This window comes from Hypanus sabinus, chromosome 21 (assembly GCF_030144855.1).
Source record: "Hypanus sabinus isolate sHypSab1 chromosome 21, sHypSab1.hap1, whole genome shotgun sequence".
NCBI lineage: Eukaryota > Metazoa > Chordata > Chondrichthyes > Myliobatiformes > Dasyatidae > Hypanus > Hypanus sabinus.
Window position 1 is genome coordinate 50,309,183 of NC_082726.1, and position 18,705 is coordinate 50,327,887.

At 41.2% G+C, this 18,705-nt stretch overlaps 1 protein-coding gene across 1 annotated transcript in view; it reads left to right on the forward strand.

Annotated features, from left to right (window-relative positions):
* Window positions 1-18,705, forward strand: part of si:dkey-192p21.6 (uncharacterized protein LOC565246 homolog) — a 342,161-nt gene that overhangs the window by 236,185 nt on the left and 87,271 nt on the right. Inside the window, exons 7-8 of the mRNA XM_059946951.1 lie at window positions 5,175-5,251; window positions 6,783-6,813. Of these exons, the coding sequence (XP_059802934.1) occupies window positions 5,175-5,251; window positions 6,783-6,813 (108 nt within the window). The remainder of the gene's footprint in view (window positions 1-5,174; window positions 5,252-6,782; window positions 6,814-18,705) is intronic.

The following is an 18,705-nucleotide window of genomic DNA, read 5'->3' on the forward strand; positions in this document are numbered from 1 at the left end:
CTCATTCTCCTATGGAAGAAATGAATGTTCTAAGTTATTCAGGATTTAAGGGGTATTATAAAGGTTTTCAAAACAAAATGTTGTTTTACTACTGGGTACCAATGAATTTGCTAATGCTGCTAACTTTATAACTTTACACCATACGTTCTTGCATTTATCTATATCTTCCATTTCGTTTCTCAAACTTCATACTAGGAGCTGTGCAAATACGTTGATACTAGTGGATGTTCTGAACTGTCTCGCTGGTATAACTTGGTACAGTGAAAGTTTGTGTAGTCCATTTTTAAAGATTCTCTGCAATATTAACACACTTTGCAGAGTTGCTTGCAAAACATTTTAAAAAGATTTTCTACTATATTAACAGAATTTGTAGTGTTCTTTACAAAGTATTATTGAAGATTTTCTACAATATAAACACACTTCCTAGGGTTCCAGATATATCTTGATTTGACGGCCTACCTTCCTAACTTTCAATACTGTTTCCTGTGCAAATTATTTGAACTGTTGATGACAGTTGTTCCAAACTGGACCACAGCAAGAGAAGTACTGTCCTTCTGTAGAGACAGAACTGACTATGTGAACAGGCCAATGAAGCTGGGAATCTTTTATTTAAACCAGAGCAGATTAAGGGAAAGTTTAAATACAGTTTCAAATTAATGAAAGGTTTTGTTAGAGTAGATTAATTTCTCCTAACTGGAGTGTCAGAAGCTAGATAATACATATTGAAAATAATTTGCAAAAGCAAACAGAATTTTTTAAAGTTGTAGGTTTTGATCTGTAATGAGTTGTGTAAAATGGTAATACTGTTAGGTTCAACTCTAACTGTTAAAATCAGTCCAGCTACTTAACAATTAAATGAATCTTCAGAATTGTACTTGTATATGAAACTAACTAGACACTAGGGAGCCCTTCATTCAACAATCAAATCACTGCGTGAAATAACCTAGTATGACAGTAAAAAATTATTCTGTCACAGAGACAGACTTGTACCAAAAGGATCTTGCACTTCTTTGATACTACTCTTCTATCATCAGTATTCACCATTAGTTTTGCCACTAATCAGAATGAGAATCAGACTTTAATCGCCAAGTACCTGTACACATACAAGGAATTTACTTCCGGCAGGTGTTGTCTCTCTGCTCATAACAATAATAATGATAAATATAAATGAAAATATAGATTATACCTACAAGTAGTGTAATCCAAGTAATAGTTAGCCGACAGTTAACCAGCAGTCAACTGTTCAGCAAAGTGACCGCAGTAGGGAAAAAACTTCAGTGCCTATTAGTCTTAGTCTGGAGGGATCTGAAGCGCCTGCCAGATGGAAGTAGTTCAAACAGTCCATGCGCAGGATGGAAGGAGTCCTTTATGATGTTCCCCGCCCTCTTCTTCAACCTGGAAGAGTACAGGTCCACAATAGAGGGCAGGGAGGCTCCAATGATGTGCTCGGCAGTCCTCACTGTGCGCTGTAGTCTGGTTCTATCCTGCTTGGTGGCGGCTCCAAACCACACAGTGATGCAGGTGCACAGGACAGACTCAATGACTGCAGTGTAGAACTGCAGCAGCAATTCCCGAGGCAGACCATATTTCCTCAAGAACCAATGAATACAATGTACAATGAGTTGTACATGAAATGTAGTGTTGTTGAATAAGTGAATTTTACTAATTAATTGCCATGGAATTTAAAGAAATTGAGTTTGCTACTTGGATAATAATTTTGCCTGTAGAGTTTACCATTTCATTTGATTGTTGTTTTCCTGTGTTTGGTGTATGTACTATTCTGTGAATGAATGTTGGACTTGAGAAGTCTCTTCCCATCAGAAATTTCACGGAGAGGACCAAAACTCCTTACCTTTGTGTTTTTATTTTGCTTTTTGTCACTGCTTGACTCTGAGTTCATTTTCTGAACAAGAGCTGCATTCTGCTCCCTTGCAGTCTGTTCTGCTCTTTTCCTATTGCTGTCAACTTGTCAACCCCTGTCTCTGGACTTTTGTTGTTTTATAGTATTAATAGTTTCTCCTCAAGTGCTCATTCATTTCCTTAAAATCAGAACACCTAATTTCAAAATAAAACAATTGACCCTCCCCCCCCCCCGTTAATACTCCATCTCCAACTATTTCCTGTGCAATTTCTTTGAACACGTAGCCTGTGAGTTGCAATTGAATCCTTGCAATCATATTTTCAACCAGGCCATGATATAGCTCTGATTGAAATAATGGACCAAAGATTAAATCACTGTGACATATCTACTCCATCCCTTTTTAAAACACCCTTTTTGTAATAAAACACATTGATGGGGGTAGAGCTGTGGATCAAGTGTATATATATCAGTAAGGCATTTGATAAGGTTCCCCGTGCGAGGCTCATTCAGAAAGTAATGAGACATGGGATCCGAGGTGATCTTGTTTTGTGGATCTAGAATCGGATTGCTCACAGAAGGCAAAGGGTAGTTGTAGATGGTTCATATTCTGCATGGAAGATGGTGACCAGTGGTCTGCAGGGATCTGTTCTGGGGCTCCTACTCTGTGATTTTTATAAATGATCTGGATGAGGAAGTAGAAGGGTGGATTAGTAATTTGAGGGTGTTGTGGATAGTCTGGACGGTTGTCAGAGATTACAGTCTGACATCAAAAGGATGCAGAACTGGGCTGAGATGGAGTTCAACCCAGATAAGCATGAAGAGGTTCATTTTGGTAGGTCAAATTTGAAGACAGAATATAATATTAATGGTAAGATTCGTGACAGTGTGGAGGATCAGAGGGGAGGACTTGGGGTCCATGTCCATAGGACACTCAAAGCTGCTGCGCAGGTTGAAAGTATTGTTAAGAAGGCGTATGATGTTTTAGTCTTCATCAACCGTGGGATTGATTTCAAAAGCCGTGAGATAATGTTAAAGCTATGTAAGACCTTAGACCCCACTTGGAGTACTGTATTCAGTTTTGGTCACCTCACAACAGGAAGGATGTAGATACTATAGAGAGAGTGCAGAGGAGATTTACAAGGATGTTGCCTGGATTGGAGAGTGTACCTTATGAGAGTAGATTGCATGAACTTGGCTTTTTCTTCTTGGAGTGACAGAGGATGAGAGGTATTGATCGTGTGGATAGCTGGAGGTCTTTTCCCAGAGCTAAATTTTTCACATAGAAAATTGTGGGCGCATGAAATGCACTGCCAGTGAAGGTGGTAGAGGCAGATACAATAGGGTCTTTTAAGAGACTCATAGTAGGTACATGGATCTTTTGAAAAATAGAAGGCAGTAGGGAAATTGTAGGCAATTTCTAGAGTAGGTTACATTGTGGGCCGGAGGGCCTGTAAGATTTAGATTTCTATATTTGATGTTATATGTTCTAAATCTGTGTGTGGCCATTGATGCTTTGTGCCATTCTACTCCAATTCCTCCTCACCACTCCTCACAGGTGGATGAAATTGCAAATACCTGGTTTAATTCCTTTCAGGTAAAGCATGACAAACTGTTTGCACGGATCTTTTTTGGTGAATGCTCATTGTACGCTATATCTTGGGCATCTGAAGTCTGGCGGAGCCCATCCCTCTCCAGGTTTTTTTTATGAGGTCATGTTGCTTGTTCAACACTCAACCCAGACACGGACGGAGAGCAAGCAAGGGAGCCGGCCGGATTCAAACTTGGGACCTCTCGCTCCAAAGTCCAGCGCTGATACCACTATGCCACATTTAATTCCTAAATGTACACTGACAAAGGCATGCTTGGCCTCACTGATGTCTCTCTCTCTTTTCCACTGTGTCTACATTGCCTTCTTTTTGTGACAGAAGTTTTTGGGTGAGCAGAAGTTTTCTCCAAATAAATACAGGTCCTCTGCGGGCTAGGACAGAGTTCTTTTCGTGTGAGCCATTTGTAACCTAAAAAGTTTGCAGGTTGCGAATATGGCTGGGCATCTCAGTTCTCACACTGTGGAAGATGCTTACAACTCTGCATTCACTGGTAAATTCACCCTGCTGTTCTCTGTCAAACACTCATTCATATGTAAGCTGGGCATTTGTCAGCTGAGAAAAATAATTAGGTTTGGTCTCCCATCATAAACTGGTTTTATACTTCTGATTCCATTCTGTTCCCTGGCAACTACATTAAAATGAATCTCAACATGCACACACTGTCCCTTTCACCCATTGTGCTGTGCTTACTGACCTAAATTGCCTCTCAGTTGATTACTACCTTTAGTTTGTAAAAATGCTTATACTTGATTATAAATAAAAACATAGAACAGTACAGCACAGGAACAAGTCCTCCAGCCCATGATGTTGTGCCAAATTAATTATGCTAATGATGCCTAATTGCACTAATCCCTTCTGCATACACAAGGTCTGTATTCCTGTATTCTCTGCATATTCCTTTGCCTATCTAAAAACCTCTTAAATGCCTTTTTTCTCTGTGCGAAGGAAAATAATATTATCTTCACTCTTTCGATATCTGACTGGCTGATAACCTTCAGTCCTTGGCATTTACATCCTTCTTTCTCAATCACATCTCAAAATGTTGTTGTTAAGTCCATCATTTGTCACTTTGCACTTGCTTTGTAAGGAACTCTAACTAGAGAACAAGATTATCCCAGCAAAACACTGAGATGATCAACTGCCTTACTTGTTTCAGGTTAAGAGAGAAACATTTATCAAGGCTTTGTAAGAGATCTATCTCTCTGATGGGGTTTTTTTGTGTTTACTTAAAGAAACCATTGGGATTTCAGTCGACGTTTCAGATGATGTTTCAGAAAATATACCACTCATGTTAGTATTTAGATTATATGTTTGATGCACCATCAATAACTCTCGGAGACGGAGGGCGAACGATAGGCTTTTATTAGCTGCAAGAGACCACGATTAGCAGCAAGAGACCACCACACAACATCCTGGAGACTGAGGAAGGAGCAGTGGCTCCAATCACCTTTATGCAGGGGTCTGTGGGAGGAGCCACAGGAGCAGTCAGCAGAGGGGCATGTCCAGACAGGTATATGTAGTTCACTACAATGTTGTAACCGGAAAATGATTGTGAGCCAACAGCTCTCTTTTCCAGAGTTGAGTATAATAGCAATTGGCAGATAGGTTACATGTTGGTGGACCCTCAGTTTGGGAATATGGATTAAGTGAATGGACTTGTTATAAATGCTGTTAGTAAACATATCTCCCTCTCTTTGTGTTTACAGTTTGGCACTAACAATCATGGTCTTTGTCAACTACGGAGGAGGCAGCTATTGGTTCTTTGAACATGCCCCATGGAATGGTATTGTAATAGAAATTACTTTTTGTTTGCATTACCAGACACAGAACACAATATATAATGAATATTTTGCACTGTATTATCCAGACGGAACTCCATGATTTAGTAGTCAGGATAACTACTAACTTATACTTTCAAGTCAATTGCTAGGTTTGAGACAGGGGACTTACAGAGGATGTATGAAATTCTGATTTTCCTCGAATTAGGTTTTACATATTTTCCTTGATGTTTCACACCTACATTGACAATCTAACATATAACTGTTCAAGATTATGTTTGTAAAACCCTTTTGACTGGCATACTCTTTGGAGGGAACTAACGGAGCAGAAAGAGCTGGAGACACAAGAATCAGAGAATGGACATTCAGAGCTGAGACCTGAATTAAATGCAGAAAGCAGAAGCAGGGCTTGCTTCTCATTATAGCTCACAAACATCACTCAGAATGAACACTGGCTATTTGGGGCATCAAGAGAGGCAAACAAAGAGCTGCAGGTATTGTTGCTTAGCCAGTGACTGGAATGTTTGCAGCTACCACATGACCTTCTTAACAGCAGAGATGTGAACTGGATTGTGGCTGCATTGATATTGCTGTACTTCAGACGAATAGGAGATCTATCAGCCTCTCCTGTTACCACAGCTAATTATTTTACAACAGGGGCGGTGATGGTGTAAGGCTTGAAGATAGTCAGGTTTTATAAAATTCTTCAAATAAAGACCAGATGCTACAGAATATCAGCATATAGGACCAGATTCTTTCCAAAGTCTAATGTAGAGCAAATTGAATGTGCAACTGAAAGTATAGATCCTTACCCATTAATTTAAATTAATTCTTTTATGAAAGCAATAAATCAAAAATTATTTGAGAATTAATATTCCCCAAAGTCTGCAACTTGAATCCCTGGTGTTATTGATTGACATATCCCTGAGGGTTTTAAACCTCAAGTCAATTTTGAAGGAAGCATCATTTTGCAGAACCATCCACAGTACCATCAGGAAACTTAATAAATTACCTTTTGAGGACGGGGATTGTGGTAGTGGAAGATGGAAGTGAGGCTTACACGACTTGAGGATAAAATGGACATTGAAATAAAAGTGTGATTGATGTGGAGTAAGAGCAGAATGGTTCTGCTTCTGTCAGTTACTATTCTTAGTCACTTCATGGTGGCCAAGATGCTCCTAGTCAGGAGAAGAGATGGAAGGAAAACTGATGTCAAAGATGAAGAATTAGGTGATGACAGTAATGACGATGGATGACGACAGCCATGGATATTTTCAGCAAGCTTTCAGTTTTGCCAGGTACCCAGGAGAGATTTAGTGGGTGGATTAGTGAAGGGCTAAGAGGGAATGACCTAATTCTGCTCCTATATCTTACACTGTTACGGATTTTGAAATGTAATATGGAATAAAGATTTCTACATATTTATGATCCTAGTAAATACTTTGGAATTCTAAAAATATTCTGCTGCAGAATTAAATACATATCTGCAACCTTGCATGAAATCTTTCATATAAGATCTAATTTCATGTTTTGCAGGATTGACTGTAGCTGACCTTGTGATGCCTTGGTAAGCAATAATGAAAATGAACACAATTTATACCAAGAATGCTCACTAATTGGCCGTTGATGTTTTTGCTATACATTTATGCATTACCTAAATAGGGAAGGATCTGGTCTTCAATAGAATAGTTCAAAACAAAAATCTACCACGATTGATGTTTGTATTACATTAGATACTGTTTCAGAAGGACTAGCTGACAGCTGGGTCATTTTGACAAAAAAGATGGCAGATAACTGCTTTAGAGAAAGCTAACTCTAGTGGTAGGAAGTAACAAGATGGAGAATCATCTTCAGCTGGAAACACGAAGAAATCTGTAAATGCTGAAAATTCAAACAACAACACACAAAATGCTGGTGGAACACAGCAGGCCAGGCAGCATCTATAGGGAGAAGCGCTGTCGAAGTTTTGGGCCGAGACCCTTCGTCAGGACTAACTGAAAGGAAAGATAGTAAGAGATTTGAAAGTAGTGGGGGGAGGGGGAAATGCGAAATGATAGGAGAAGACCGGAGGGGGTGGGATGAAGCTAAGAGCTGGAAAGGTGATTGGTGAACGTGATACAGAGCTGGAGAAGGGAAAGGATCATGGGACGGGAAGCCTCAGGAGAAAGAAAGGGGGGCAGCACCAGAGGGAGATGGAGAACAGGCAAACAACTAAATATGTCAGGGATGGGGTAAGAAGGGGAGGAGGGGCATTAACAGAAGATAGAGAAGTTAATGTTCATGGAATCTGGTGTTGGAAGGCCTCTGCTGGATAAGGCTACATTGCTAATTTTGCAGCAATAATCAAAGAAAGATAAAGAGGATTTCTTTCTGGCATCATGTAAATATCAGTAAACCTAAAAACATGGCACCACTGGATGATGACTGAAGTGTTATTCTTTGTCCAAACACGACAGTCAATTGTATAAAACAATTCTGGTCCAGCAAGTTTGAGCCTAGCATTACTCTCCTCAGATATCGGGCATAGCACAGCTTGATGTAGAATTCTTCATCCACTTAGTTCTTGCCAGAAATAACACAAACCAGAAAATGCTAGGAATACTCAGAAATCTTGGGAAGAGAAGCAGAGTCAATGTTTCAGATCAGAGACCCTTCACCGGAATTGAAAAGTTGACAAAGGAAGCTTGAATGTGTGTGGGAGAGGGGGCATATCAATGGGATAAAACTGGGATGACCATGGGGATAAGCTGTAAACATGATTCCCTGGTCAATGAGTGAATGGTAGGAGTTAAAATTTGAGAACATCAACAATAGAACATAAGTAGCAGAGTGCAAGAATGTGAATTGCAGAACGGGAAGGCATGCCTGATAGACTCAGGTTCATTTATATATTGAAACAAACAGTGAAATGTGCCATTTCTGTTAACAACCAACACAACCTTAGGACGTGCTGGGGGCAACCTACAAGTATTGCCACACATTATGAATCTAACATAGCATCCCCACAATGTTCAGTAGAGCAGCACAAGCAACAACAGCAACAAAACAACAGAAAATCAAGCCCCTTTCCTCCCTCCCACCCACTCACTCATGCAGACAGGCCTCCACCACAGTTTGGCTGTCTCTGAGACTCTGAGAACGCACAGGCATCAGGCTCCGGCTCCCCCAGTGGAATCACAGACCCAGGGCTTTGGCCATTGGGCCTTGACTTCCAGACATGACCACTTCAATCTTTGACCTTTTGACTTCGATCTTCAGTATCAACCCCAGGGCTCGTTGTTGATGGATCCCAATCTCCAGGCCTTGAACTTGCTGATATGGGAATGAGGGTGGGAGAGGGCCATTGGCCCTTATGCCTTCTGCCTGTGTGTACCTCTGATCCTGGGACATGCTGACCAGGGTTGGGGGGGGGGGAGCAACTTGGTTACCTGGGGGTGAATCACCAGGTGCTTGCCGACCCAATTGGGGATCACTGGGCTTCAACCCATAGAATGCTCTGACCTGAACTCCAGCCTAACCTTCAATCACCCTAAACCATCTCTTTGTCCCTAAATGCTAACCTGACCCTAATTCTTTGCTCTGTCCCCAAAACCATCTTTACCATCCTAAAATACAACTGAGCCACAACTTCGAAGAAGAAGAAGAATGCAGCTTGATGCCATGTTAACTGGAAGCCAGTTTGGTCAGGCTGGGCATGCAAGTCAAGTCAAGTCACTTTTTATTGTCATTTCGACCATAACTGCCAGTGCAGTACACAGTAAAAATGAGACTGCGTTTTTCAGGACCATGGTGCTACATGTAACAGTACAAAAACTAACACTGAACTACATAAAAACAACACAGAAAAAATCTACTCTAGACTACAGACCTACCCAGGACTGCATAAAGTACACAAAACAGTGCAAGCATTACAATAAATAATAAGTAAGACTATAGGTACAGTAGGGGGCAGTAAATTGGTGTCAGTCCAGGCTCTGGGTATTGAGGAGTCTGATAGCTTGGGGGAAGAAACTGTTACGTAGTCTGGTCGTGAGAGCCCAAATGCTTCGGTGCCTTTTCCCAGATGGCAGGAAGGAGAAGAGTTTGTATGAGGGGTGCGTGGGGTCCTTCATAATGCTGTTTGCTTTGCGGATGCAGCACGTAGTGTAAATGTCTGTAGTGGTGGGAAGAGAGACCCCGATGATCTTCTCAGGTGACCTCATTATCCACTGCAGGGTCTTGCGATCCAAGATGGTGCAATTTCCGAACCAGGCAGTGATGCAGCTGCTCAGGATGCTCTCAATACAACCCCTGTAGAATGTGATGAGGATGGGGGGGGGTGGGAGATGGACTTTCCTCAGCCTTTGCAGAAAGTAGAGACGCTGCTGGGCTTTCTTTGCTATGGAGCTGGTGTTTAGGGACCAGGTGAGATTCTCCGCTAGGTGAACCCCAAGAAATTTGGTGCTCTTAACGATCTCTACCAAGGAGCCGTCGATGTTCAGCGGGGAGTGGTCGCTCCGTGCCCCCCTGAAGTCAACAACCATCTTTTCTGTTTTGTTCACATTCAAAGACAGGTTGTTGGCTTTGCACCAGTCCATTAGCTGCTGTACCTCCTCTCTGTATGCTGACTCATCGTTCTCGCTGATGAGACCCACCACGGTCATGTCATCGGCGAACTTGATGATGTGGTTCCAGCTGTGTGTTGCAGCACAGTCATGGGTCAGCAGAGTGAACAGCAGTGGACTGAGCACACAGCCCTGGGGGGGGGGGGCGGGGGGGCCCTTGCACAGTGTGATGGTGTTGGAGATGCTGCCTCTGATATGGACTGACTGAGGTCTCCAAGTCAGGAAGTCTAGGATCCAGTTGCAGAGGGAGGTGTTCAGGCCCAGTAGGCTCAGCTTTCTAATCAGTTTCTGAGGGATGATTCACCCCCTTCACTCTCAGAGTAAATGAAAGAAAAAAAGTGGAGAGAGAAAAAATGAGCTTACATTACACATGGCTAACTGATAAGGACTGAGAAATCAAATTATCTGAAGTTGTGAAATTCAATATTGACTCTTGAAGGCTGTAACATGCCCAGATGGATGATAAGGTACAGTTCTTCAAGCCTGCATTGTAACATTGCAGGAGGGCACAGGTCAATAGATTAGTGTGGGATGGGGAATCAAATTGGCAATAATGGGAAGATCAGCATCACCCTTGTGGATTGAATGCAAGAGCTCTGCAAAGGTGTCACCCAATTTATGTTTTGATCTCTCCATTGTTGAGGAGGCCACATTGTGAACACCGCTTGCAATACACTAGATTGGAAAAAGTGCAAGTCACCTGTTTCACCTGGAAGGACTCTTTTGGTCAAGGGAAGAGGGGATAGGGCAAGTGTTTTGTTCCCTGCAGTTCCAAGGGAGTGTGCCCTAAGAAGAGGGGTGGTTGGTGGGAACAAAAGAGTAAAGCAGGGAGTCATAAAGGGAAGGTCCCTATGAAATATTGAAAGCAGAGGAGAGAGAAAGGTGTGAGTGGTGGTGGAATCTCTTTGAAGGTGACAGAAAACGCAGGGGATGACCTGTTGAATGTGGAGGCTGGTGCAGTGGAAGGTAAGGACTAGGGAAACTCTAAGATTGTTTTGTCCTGGACGAGTGGCAGTATGAGCAGATGAATAGGGAATGGTTGAGATGTGGTCTAGGAGTTTGTTATTAACGGAGTGTTAGTGAGTTGGATGTGTAACACTAGAATGATTATATTAACTTTGGTTCAGACAGGAGGGGTTGAAAGGAGAATTGATGGAGTAAGATGTTATTCAGATATTTTATAATGTTGATTGGTGGTTTGATGGAGGAATTATACCCAGTAAACTATTCCTGCATGTATTTCCACTCAGCCTTCAAATTCTACCTGATATTTCAGCAGCACCTCAGTTTAATACCCCATCTCCAAACACTCAGTGTTATACTGGAGTGTAAGCATGGATTACATGAATTTGGGATGCATTAGGAGCGTGCCTGGTTTGGAAAATCATTTGTGCAGAGTGACTTGGTAATCAGACACTATCTGTACGTAGCAGAAGCGAAAGTGGACTTTTAATAGTTTGAAGATTACTTTCTCTGATTTGGCAGTCAGTGACGAGGGGCCATTGTTAATAAATCAATTTAGGAGAAACTTTAGAAGGATTTCTTTTAAGCAGATAGTTAGCAATTTTGTTTTGGTGCAGAGGAGGCAGAATTGCAAACTTTAAGTGAAAAAGCAGAAGCAGAAATGCATAAATAAATGAGGGTCAGGCAATTGGATTACTTCATGATTGCTATAACTTTTGACAGCACAAACAAGTTCAGCTGAATGGCCTCTTTCTATGCTTGTACAGCTATGGAACTTGAATTCCGTATATTCTAAGTCAGATGAATGCTCTGTATCATGAGCTAAGCTAAAAAGTACAAACGGTTTGAAAAGAAAATGACTGTTAACCAGTGCCTCGGAGCCTATGTCTTGCTCTCATACAGCTTGTGCATAATAATAATTTCCTGCAATATCTTTTGCCGTCAATCAGAAGTTGCACATCTGGAATTCACTAATGCTAGTGATCCTTGTAAGAAACTACTAGGTAACTCTGGACCTCTGTTCACCTTGAATAACTGTCCGCACGGAAGTAGCATGGTCTGGATGAAGGACAAGATTGTTTTTGGCAAATCCTGAGTTAGTGAAGAATTCCTCACTGCATTGTTTCATGCCCAGTGACATTGATAGGCCCAGGCAAGCTGGACTAGACGGATTGTGAAATTCAAATTAGAGCAGCTAATGTGCAGTAGAATATGACGCCAGAATATTAGATAACCAAATGAAGGACAATCAGGGTTCTGTTCGAGTGCGATTGTAGTTGTTCATCAATAAAGTACTTTAAAAGATTGAAACAGTAACTGCAGAGAATTATTATCCACTTCACAGACCAATAAAAATAATGAAATACATTGTAGGTGGAGCTTAACCAGCACTACAATATTTGATTTAACTTGGGATGGTGGAGATCACCGTACGGAGCTAATGAGAACTGACTCAAGTTAAACGCAGTCCAGAACAAGTAGACATACATTTATAGAGCACCTCATCACATCTTTCAACGCTTATTTTCCCCAGTGCTTCATATGCAGTCAATTACTTTGAAGTATGATGGCTTAAAGTGTAATTGAAAAACAAAGGCCAGTTGTTGCTGGCAGGATCCTAAAAGCAGTAGTGAAATATCAAACTCTTTTCTGGGAGGAGAAGTTGGGCCTTGAAGAGAATAAATGTATGGCAAGACATCGGAGAATCCCTTGTTTTTCAGGCTTCATATTTCATCAGAATTAGATTATTGTGACATGGCAACAGTCCCTCAACTTCATGACTGAGGAAGTCCAGATTTTATCCATGTTCACAAAGAGGAATCAGAGAACAGATTCAGAAACAGATTAACACTCAGTGGCCAAGGAGTGTGTTTCTCTATGTTTGTGGTCTTCTACTGCTGTAACCTATCCACTTCAAGGTTAGGCTTTCAGAGATGGTCTTCTGCAGACCACTGTTGTAATGCATGGATATAGCAGACTGTATTGCATATAATGCAGATACCCACTGTATCTAATGCAGTGACCGTGACCGTGAGTGTCTGTCCGTGGTCTTCTGCTGCTGTAGCCAGTCCACTTCGAAGTTCAACACACTGTGCATTCAGAGATGTTCTTCTACACATCGTTGTTGTAACACACATTTTTTTGTGTTACTCTCACTTTCCTGTCAGCTTGAACCAGTCTGGCCATTGTCCTCTGATGTCTCTCATTAACAAGGTGCTTTTGCCCACAGAACTGCCGCTCACTAGATGTGTTTTTTTTTTTGCACCATTCTCTGTAAACTCTAGGGACTGTTGTTCATGAAAATTCCAGGAGTTCAGCAGTTTCTGAGATACTTAAACCACCCCATTTGGCACCAACAATCATTCAGAATCAGAATCAGGTTTAGTATCACTGGCATATACCGTGAAATTTGTTGTTTTGCGGCAGTACAGTGCAATATAAAATGATGGAAAAAACTATAAATTACAATAAGAAATATGCATGCAGTATATATAAAATCAAATAAAATAAGTAGTGCAAAGAGAGAGCAAAGTAAGAAAAAAAAATGAAGTAGGTTATTGTACATGAGTTCATTGTCCATTTAGAAGGCTGATGGCAGAGGGGAAGAATCTGTTCCTAAAACATTGAGTGTGCATTTTTAGGTTGCTGTACCTCCTCCATGGTAGCAGTAAGAAAAGGCATGTCCCAGGTGATGGGGGTCTTTTTGAGTCATTGGCTTTTGAGAATGTCTTTGATGCTGAGGAGGCTGGTGCCCATAATGGATCTAGCTGAGTTTGCAATATTTTGCAGATTTGGAGCAGTGCAGCACCCCTTCCCCCTCACCATACCTGACAGTGATGCAACCAATTAAAATGTTCACCATGGTACATCTGTGGAAATTTGTGAGAATCTTTGGTGACATACCAAGTCTCCTCAAACTCCTAATGAAATATAACCACTGTCATGCTTTCTTGTAATTGCATCAATATATTAGGTCCAATATAGATCTTCAAAGATATTGACACTCAGGAACTTGAAATTGCCCACCCCTTTCCACTGTTGATCTCTCCATGAGGACTGGTGTGTATTCCCTCAACTTCCCCTTCCTGAAGTCCACAAGGTTGCTGTTACAATATTGCTCAACCAGCTCATCTATCTCACTCCTCTATGCCCCCTCATCACCATCTGAAAGTCTGCCAACAATAGTTGTGTCATCAGCAAACTTATAGATAGTGTTTGAGCTGTGCCTAGCAACACAATCATTGGTGTACAGAGAATAGAGCAGTGGGACAAGCATGCATCTTTGAGGTGCACCAGTGTTAATTGTGTCACCCAGTTCGGATATGGACCAAGTGCGGAGTGAGAGACACTGAAGCGGGTTGATAGATCACAGGCTTTAATACAAACAGTGTTAAAGGGAAAAGAAAACAATAAACACTAGGCCAAACAGTGCCGTTAGCTAAAACTCTCAAATGGAAAAAAAAACCTGCACTGCAGCTGGAAAGAACAACTAAATTTAAAATGAAGTCTTCAGAGTCAGTTGACTCGACAGTTCAAATTCTCAGGCAAGGCTGAATGCAAACAGGCAGCGAAGCATTGCTGTGCTGTGTCCAAGTCTTGACAAGCACTACGATGAAAAGAATGGAGTTAAGTAATACCACAATGAAATAATGATTAGCTGACACATGCATACTCACAAGCACAATTGCCGTATCTACTGTGCTGCCGCATCCGTGGTTGTGACAGATTATCAGTGAGGAGGAGATGTTATTTCCGATCTGCACTGACTGGTCTCCCGATGAGGAAGTCAAGGATTCAGTTGCAGAGGGAGGTACAGAGGTCCAAGTTTTGGAGCTTGTTGATTAGTACTGAGATCAAAGTCACTCCGATTATATTTCTTCCCCATTCTGATGTTTAGTTTGAACAACAACTGAACCTCTTGACCTTGGCTGCTTGCTTTTTTGCATTGAGTTGCTGCTATATGATTGGCTGATTTGATATTTACATTAACAAGCAAGTGCAAAGGGTACTTAATAAAGTAGCCAGTGAGTGTATTTATCACACTACATCAAAACGTACAGTGAAATGCATCGTTTGCATTAACAGCTAACACACTCAGAAGTATCAGGTGCCAAATCACACAAGGGCATATCACCACCTTTTCTCTGAGCCAAGAACACGTAACAATAAGGAGAAAAATATCACAGGTCTCTGCACATTATTCTTAAGCTTTACACTGTTTTGCACAATTATTAACATGACTATGAATGTTGATAGCTTTAAAATGTTTCTTAAGATCTTCATACATGCTCATTTAACAAAGGACTTGGTATAATTTTTGAGAAAGAATTAATTCTAAATCTGAAAGAAAAAGTTAGCATCAATTATAGTACCCATAAAACTATTGGATAGTTCTAAAAACTTGTCCATTTCATTAAGACCCCTAAGGAAAGACAATCTGTCTAGGCTGTGTGTCTTGTCTTATTTCTCTGTAATGACACAGCTGAAGGCTATTCAGCCTATGAGTCTATACTGTCTGCCAGGAGAGCTAACCCATTAGTTCCATTCTTTTCTTTCCTTATTTCCCTGCTCCCTTCAATCCTGACTTCAGATTCACCAATGTGCGCTCTCCACCGTGTTCTAGAAGGCCAGTCAATTCGGGAAGGGGGAGCATTAATAAATAAATAACACTGCTTGCCCCTTGAACAAAAGAACTGAATATTTTACTCTGAGGCAGTTGGCTCATTCCATACATATCATTTGGACATCCGCTGTCAATAGTCATAAACCTTATGGTACAACAGTTTCCCAAGGTGAACAGTCTTTCAATCCGCAAGAAAACCTTTGGCCTTACGCTTCAGAATATTAGCAAATGGATTCCTTTAATGAAGAATTTTTATGTTCACTATTCCAATAGAGGACTTCACTTCAAGTAACTTCTTTGTAAATCCACTCAATTGCTGAATATTTCGAGAAGGTAATGAGTGGGATGACTCTGCGGAATGTGCTGCATTGTAAAACATCTCACTTTTAATGCAATGATGGTTCCTTCAAAAAAAAAGAGTCCTTGTCATTCCATTGGTCAAAACTGACCCCTTGATCAACACTCCCTCTGAATTGACTCAGTCTCCTAAGTAACCGTGTCTTCTCACTGAATACTCCAGACCTCATAAGAATCTCCTTGATCTGAAAGAGCCATCCTTCTGGCTGGTCCTGCGTTTGAGAGGTCTTCAATTTGCCTACCGGAACAACAGGTCCACAGCAGGTACCAATTCATCGGTTCTTCAATCAACCCTGGAACAATTAGACAGTAAAGATGCATGCATTACGATGCTCTTTATCGATTGCAGCTTGGCATTCAGTACGATCATCCCCTCAAGACTGAACAATAGGCTTCAAGGCCTTGGCCTCAGTATCTCCTTGTGTAACTGCATCCTCAATTTCCTCACTTTCAGGCTCCAGTCAGTTTAGGTTGGCAACAACATCTCCTCCATGATCTTTACCAGTACAGGTGCACCACAGAATTGTGTGCTTAGCCCCCTGCTCTACTCACTTTATACTTAGGCTAAGCACAGCTCCAGTGCTATATTTAAGTTTGCTGACAACTCCACTGCTATTAGCCGAATCAAAGGTGGTGATGAATCAACATTTTGGAGGGAGTCTGAAAATCTGGGTGGTTCCACAACAACAACCCTTCACTAAATGTTGACAAGACCAAGGATCTGATTATTGGCTCGGGGGTGGGGTGGGGGGAAGGTGGTGGAAACAGAGTTCCATGATCAAGACTTCATTAAAGGATCAGAGAAGGAGAGGGTCAACAACCTTAAATTCCTCAGTGATATCATTTCCGAGGATCTGTCCTGGGCCCAGCATTTAAGTACAATTACAAAGAAAGCACAACACCTCTACTTCTTTAAAAGTTTCCAAAGATTTGGCACAACATCTAAAACTTTGTCAAACTTCTATAGATGTGTGGTGAAGAGCATATATTGACTGGTGGCATCATGGCTTCCTTGACTGTATGACTCGATGAGGCAGTCCTCATCGGCAGATCAGAAGTGGAGAGATTCAGCAACTTTAAATTTCTTATTGTTATCATTCCAGAGGATCTGACCTAGGTCCAGCATGTAAGTGCCATTATGAAGAGTGCCTCTACTTTCTTAGAAGTTTTTGAATATTTAGCATGTCATCTAAAACTTTGACAAATTTCCATTGATGTGTGGTGGAGAGTACAATGACTGGTTACATCATGGCCTGGTATGGAAACACTAAAGCCGTTGTATGGAAAAGCTTACAAAAACTAGTGGAGATAGCCCTGTCCATCACAGGTAAAGCCCTCCCCACCACTGAGCACATCTACATGGAGTGCCATCGGAAAAAAAGCAGCATCCATCATTAAGGACACCCACCATGCAACCATGCTCTCTTTTTGCTGCTGCCATCAGGAAGAAGGTACAGGGATCTCAAGACACACACTATCAGGTTCAGGAATGGTTATTACCTCTCAACCATCAGGTTTTTGATATCTAGTATGTTAATCTTCATGGGCTGAGGCCGAAGGTATTTGAGTTGAAATATAATAATGCTGTTGTATAAAACGTTAGTTAGACTGCACCTAAAGGATTATGCATATTTTTGGCTGCCACACTGCAGATAGGATGTGGTAGCAATAGAGAGATCAGAGGAGATTTATCAGTCTGCCTGGAATGGATAGTTGTAGTTATAAGGGACAATTGGATTGGCTGGCTTTATTCTCGATGGAACATAGGAGATGTGGGGTCAATGTGGGCAAATGGGATTGGCATAGATGGGCGTTGTGGTAGGCATAGCAAAGATGGGCTGAAAGAGGCTGTTTCAGTTCTGCACATTTCTGTAATTCTATGAAACAAGCTTACCTTTCATTGGAAAGAAAGCTGAGTATATTGGATACAATTAGCCTGTCAGTCAGCATCTGTGCAGAGATCAGATCAGCTCAGGTTTCAATGTTTCATCAGAACTGAGTGCCCAGCATCTTGTGGTCTTATTTCCAATTTCCAACACCTTTGCCTTTCAGACTTTCATTAAGCCTTCTGAATGATTCTCTGTCTAGGAAAATTTTTCCAAAGCCTTTGACTGGCACTTTGAACATAACCAAGCCTTTCAACAGCCTCCTGAATGACTTTGTCTCAGGATAATTTGTGAAATGTTCAGATAATTTGATTTACAGTTGGTCTGTTTGTAGTTCCTTTGTACAGACCAAATATATTGAATTGCATTTAATGATTGTGTTTGTGCTTCTAAGCTGGTGAATATAAGGGCATATTCCTTATACAGAAAATATTAACTTCACCAGCAACCAATCTTCAGACATGAATGTGGATTGTAGATTGAATTTAAAATGCAGCCCTGAGCAATAGTTTTCCTGGAGCTGTGGACTGGAGTTTGCAGACCAGACAATGCTGGTTAACATTCATTTTGGATGTCTGGAGTATGAGTGTGAAGAAGGAGGTGTGTGAAAACTATGTGTAATTCAAAGGTAACATTGTAGATACATTGTAACTATAGAATTGTTCTGCTGTTACCTTTGACCTTTAGCATTTAAAATGTCATGCAATATTGGGTCAGGAGGCCACTTCCTCCAAGAAGGTCTCAATATGATGTTTGCTGCTCATTTTTGTTGAATAAAACACTTGTATATCCATTATCTTCAATGTCTCTCTGGTGACTTTGTTCGTGCTACAACAGTGAACTCACACTCATCTTTGAAGAGTAGAACTTTTAAAAATTGGCAGTATGGACCATCATGCAAAAGTCACCTACCACACAAAAGGACTGCTGGTGATCATTTTTTCAAAGTGGTGTTATCAATTAAAAATTCTGCACAGTCAAGTTATTAACAGCTACTCTGATCTCCTCCTTATTCTGGCTTCTTT